Raw genomic sequence first — 5,269 nt, 5'->3', positions numbered from 1 at the left:
GTAAATATTACTAGTGAAATTGCAGGTGAGAAACAGTTGGATCGGCCCAAAAAGCCCGCATAATAATATGTGGCAGGTCGGTAAGCGCATACCAGAAACACTATGGTCTATAAACAACTATTAGCATCTCTGTATAATGAATCAGATGCTGCAACAGAACGCGTATTAAAAACTTAAAATTCGTTTTCTTAATATAATAGCACCAAGTAATAACACTGGTTTCTTTCTTCGCGTAAATGATTAATTTCTTTCCTAACAAGTTTACTCGCCAGAGGACATTTCTATGAACCATCACAACTTTCTCACTATATAAATGGTTGGTTCATTTATATGTAACATAACATAAAATTCTTTCTTCTTTTAATATTTTATATACTCTTCTGTCAATACTCTGATTCTGCTGTGTTCTTGAAATTTAAAAAAAAACAAAGTTCTGTACAGGTTGATAGCATGTCTGCAATATTTGATTTGAGTCTTCAGTGCATGGAGTCACTAACAGAGTTGAACTCCATCGGTAGGCTCTGTAGAAAAAGATGGCACTTGGCTTTTGCAGCCATTTATTCTTCCCGTGCATTCTCTCATTTCGACAAATCATCGACTTCCTACAAGAAAATTGTGCCTGACAACTGCATTATCGATGTTGTTCAGAATTCTTTTCCAGACGTTGAACAGTCGAGCCTTACGCGTCTCGTTAAGGATAAAAGTCTGGACAACCTTGTGACACTTGGTGGTGTGGAAGGTTTAGTGTCGGCTCTTAAAACAGATGTTGAGCATGGGATACATGCAGATGAAAATGATGTTTTGCGACGCCAGGAAGCCTTTGGGATGAATACTTATCGTAGGCCGCCTACAAAGGGCTTCTTTAGCTTTGTAGTGGAGGCATTGAAAGATCCAACCATTCTCATTCTGCTTGTTTGTGCTGGCCTTTCTCTTGGTTTCGGGATGAAGGAAGATGGACCGAAAGAAGGATGGTATGATGGTGGAAGCATATTTGTCGCGGTCTTTCTTGTGATTTCTGTTTCAGCAATTAGTAATTCAGGCAAGGTAGGCAATTTGATAAACTGCTCCAAGGTTAGTAACAATATTCAGGTGGAGGTTGTGAGAGATAGAAAGCGCCAACATATTTCAGTTTTTGAGATTGTTGTTGGAGATGTTGTTTGCTTGAAGATTGGTGATCAAGTGCCTGCTGATGGATTGTTCCTAGAGGGTCATTCACTACAAATTGATGAATCAAGTATGACTGGTGAAAGTGATCATGTGGAAATTGACACTGAGAAAAATCCATTTTTGGTTTCTGGTACCAAAGTCGCGGATGGATATGCCAAGTTTCTGGTCACTTCTGTTGGTATGAACACAACATGGGGCGAGATGATGAGCTCTATCAGTCAAGATTCCAGTGAAGAAACCCCTCTCCAAGTCCGTCTCAACAAACTCACGTCGTCAATAGGTAAGATTGGTCTCGCAGTGGCATTTCTAGTACTTGTAGTCCTGTTGGTTAGGTTTTTCACAGGAAATACTAAGGATGAGGATGGAAATGTTGAGTACACTGGAAGCAAGACTAAGGTTGACGATGTGATCAATGGCGTTGTAGGGATTATTGCAGCTGCAGTAACCATTGTAGTTGTAGCAATTCCTGAAGGTTTGCCCTTAGCAGTCACCCTTACACTTGCTTACTCAATGAAAAGAATGATGGCAGATCAGGCCATGGTGAGAAAGCTATCTGCTTGCGAGACTATGGGCTCTGCCACAACTATTTGTACGGATAAAACAGGTACTCTCACGATGAATAAGATGAAGGTGACAAAGTTTTGTCTTGGACATGAATCTGTGGAAGAAAGAAATATTACTTCTATAGCTTCTAGTATTATCGAACTCTTCCACCAAGGAGTTGGCTTAAACACGACTGGCAGCGTTTACAAGTCTGATTCAGGATCCGAGTTGGAATTCTCAGGCAGTCCTACTGAAAAGGCAATTCTTTCTTGGGCTGTCTTGGATTTACATATGGAAATGGATGAACTCAAAAGGAGTTCTAAACTTCTAAGTGTCGAAGCATTCAATTCAGAGAAAAAAGAGAAGTGGTATTCTAATGAAGAAAAATGGAGACAATAGTATGCATGTTCACTGGAAAGGAGCTGCAGAGATGATAATAGCAATGTGCTCTCATTATTATGACTCACTGGGAACATGAATGCTTTGGATGATACTGAAAGGGAGAAACTAAATCGACTCGTTCAAGGTATGGCTGCAAGTAGTCTCAGGTGCATTGCATTTGCACATAAACAGGTATCTGAACAGGAATATGATGATGGGAAGGCAAAAGTACAAGACAACAACTTGACACTATTGGGTCTAGTTGGCATAAAGGATCCATGCCGACCTGGTGTGAGAAAAGCTGTCCAAGATTGTCAATATGCTGGAGTGAATGTAAAGATGATCACTGGAGATAATGTATTCACTGCAAAAGCGATAGCCACAGAGTGTGGGATTTTAAGGATTGACCAGGACATGGATGGAGCTGTGGTTGAGGGTGTGGAATTTCGTAATTACACCCCAGCGGAGCGACTGGAGAAAGTTGACAAAATCTGTGTGATGGCAAGATCCTCGCCTTTCGACAAGCTTCTAATGGTACAATGCCTCAAACAGAAAGGACATGTTGTTGCAGTGACTGGTGATGGGACAAATGATGCACCTGCACTAAAGGAAGCCGATATTGGTCTTTCAATGGGGATCCAGGGCACTGAAGTTGCAAAAGAGAGCTCAGACATAGTTATATTAGACGACAATTTTGCATCTGTTGCAACTGTCTTGAAATGGGGAAGATGTGTTTACAACAACATCCAGAAATTTATTCAGTTTCAGCTGACGGTGAATGTGGCAGCTCTTGTAATCAATTTTGTGGCAGCTGTATCAGCTGGAGAAGTACCGTTAACTGCAGTTCAGTTACTTTGGGTAAATCTCATCATGGACACACTGGGCGCTCTCGCGCTTGCAACAGAACAGCCAACCAAGGAACTAATGGACAAACGGCCTGTGGGGCGTACAGAGCCACTTATATCAAATATCATGTGGAGGAACTTGATAGCTCAAGCATTGTATCAGATTGTAGTTCTCTTGACATTACAATTTGGAGGAGAAGCGATCTTCAATGTCAACGAGAAGGTAAAGGATACATTGATATTCAATACCTTTGTCCTTTGCCAGATTTTCAACGAGTTCAACGCGAGGAAGCTAGAAAAGAAAAATGTGTTTGAAGGGATACATAAGAACAAGCTGTTTCTCGGAATTATTGGGATTACAATAGTTCTTCAAGTTGTGATGGTGGAATTCTTAAAGAAGTTTGCAGATACGGAGAGATTGAACTGGGGACAATGGGGAACATGTATCGGTATTGCTGTTCTGTCTTGGCCTATCGCCTTCCTGGTGAAGTACATAACTGTTCCAGAGAAGCCATTGTTCAGCTTTCTGAAGTGGCAGAACTTAAAGAACATCTTCATTGATAACAAATCAGCAACTTAGACTTATTACAGGGTGCTACTTTTATATATTTTTAAGATTCTCCAAGTCTTCTACTCTAGTTCTGTTTATTCGCATTTGTAAAGAAGTGTTCGTCACAATTTCCAATCTTATATAACATTTATATAACATCTCTACTGCTTTACTTTAGACAACATACGAAATTCTGCAGGAACTAATGAGCGGTTCTGTGTAAGATAAGAATACACATTGGCATGGTATGAACCAAGAATTCTCTAACAATTCTGATAAATACTTTCGAAATTAAGTAAATGAATAACGAATAAGTAATGTTTAAGAATTTGCATATCTTAACATTGATAAGGAGAAGGCTTGAATGCATTTACGCGTTGATTAAGATACTGAACTAATCGTATAGCTAAGTTTCTACTCTCTAATAAGAAACATAACTACGTTTGAAGGAGAAGACAGACCTTAATAACTTCTTCTGATTCAGTAAGCCAAAAAAGTGGAGCTCTGCAGCACCATATCTGCACATGTCAACAGTGAAGTCCTCTCTGTCAAAGTAGAGCCAATGCAACCTGAGTCCTCGAATGAACTGATGTAGCTTTCAATCGAGATTTATTTCGTCCATGGGTCCATGACATGAGAAAATCATAACAAAGTTCCATCGTTCGAATCAGTAACATATTAAGCATGGTGGTTAATTTTATTGGTAGGAGTTACCACTTGCATTGCCCATGGAAACTGTTAGAAGCTTGGAGCTAATAAATCTCTCCGCACCTGTAGCTAATTAAGGATAATAGTTGTTTGTTTAGTATAGTCCTTATCAGTTAAATACCGGATAGTATATATAACCTAACAGTTGATGTAAAATAATAGCCGCAGAAATAGAAACATTAACTTGATCCCATGTGTTTTATTATGGTATCAGAGCCACCTACGTTTTAACGAACTCGATTTACTTTTTTTTTAAGATCTCACGCAAACCTATTCAATTATCATCTTTTTCTCTCTTTCTGAAAATTCTACTTTCCTTTTACAAAGATAATATCCATGGCTCAAATCAATCCTACAAATGAATCAACAATAACAACTCCTACAAGTGCACTTATTCAGTTTAATCAATCCTACACATTGGCATGTGTTGGGCCTCGTAATAGGAAAAGATGGAAAGATATTAGATAGAACTAAATAAATAGTCCAATAAGGGCCTATTTGTAAGGGAAAAAGGCCCAATTGGGAATACCTATAAATAGAGCATATTTGCCCTACTTGTGAAAGGTTGGAAAATTAGTATCAATAAAAGTGCGTTGTTCCTCACTTAAATACGACTCCAATATAGGGTCATCATTTGACGCTAGAAGGAGCTCTGAAATTTGATACTCCAACATGATAATTGAAGAAGAAGAACCAGAGAAATGCGGAAACACGACAGAGATCCAAACTGTCCAGAAATCAGAGCAAATTAATCCAGCAGGAAAAGAAAAAGAGCCATCGACCCTCAAGCCAAGGCGGCTGTTTCCAGTGGAGGACAATCCCCCACTGGAAGGCTCTCAGATGCAGAAACCGCCTGTTAAGCGTAAAAGGAGAATCACTAAGGACACCCGCTCTCGTGTTCTAACAGAAAAAGGAAAGCAGGTTCTCTCCAGTGATGCTAGGTTGCATTTGCAAAAATTGAGACAGAAAAAACTTTTACGGGAGCAAGAAGTAGAGGGCATAGAAGGTTCAGATGAAGAACTTAAGTTGTTAGAAGCCGAAACTAAAAAACTGGAAGCAAAGCTAGAGAAAATAA

The 5,269-nt window shown here is 39.4% G+C and overlaps 1 protein-coding gene across 1 annotated transcript; it reads left to right on the top strand.

Annotated features, from left to right (window-relative positions):
* The first annotated feature begins 406 nt into the window (after positions 1-406).
* Positions 407-3,644, top strand: LOC141659269 (calcium-transporting ATPase 12, plasma membrane-type-like). Its single transcript, XM_074466066.1, is given in 3 exon segments — positions 407-2,064; positions 2,066-2,171; positions 2,174-3,644. Coding segments are annotated over 3 exon segments (3,063 nt in total). The 5' UTR covers positions 407-450; the 3' UTR covers positions 3,517-3,644.
* Positions 3,645-5,269: the final 1,625 nt, after the last annotated feature.

This window comes from Apium graveolens, chromosome 5, assembly GCF_009905375.1.
Source record: "Apium graveolens cultivar Ventura chromosome 5, ASM990537v1, whole genome shotgun sequence".
Taxonomy (NCBI): domain Eukaryota; kingdom Viridiplantae; phylum Streptophyta; class Magnoliopsida; order Apiales; family Apiaceae; genus Apium; species Apium graveolens.
The sequence above is the reverse complement of the archived record's forward strand: the minus strand, read 5'-3'. Positions and strand labels throughout refer to the sequence as shown.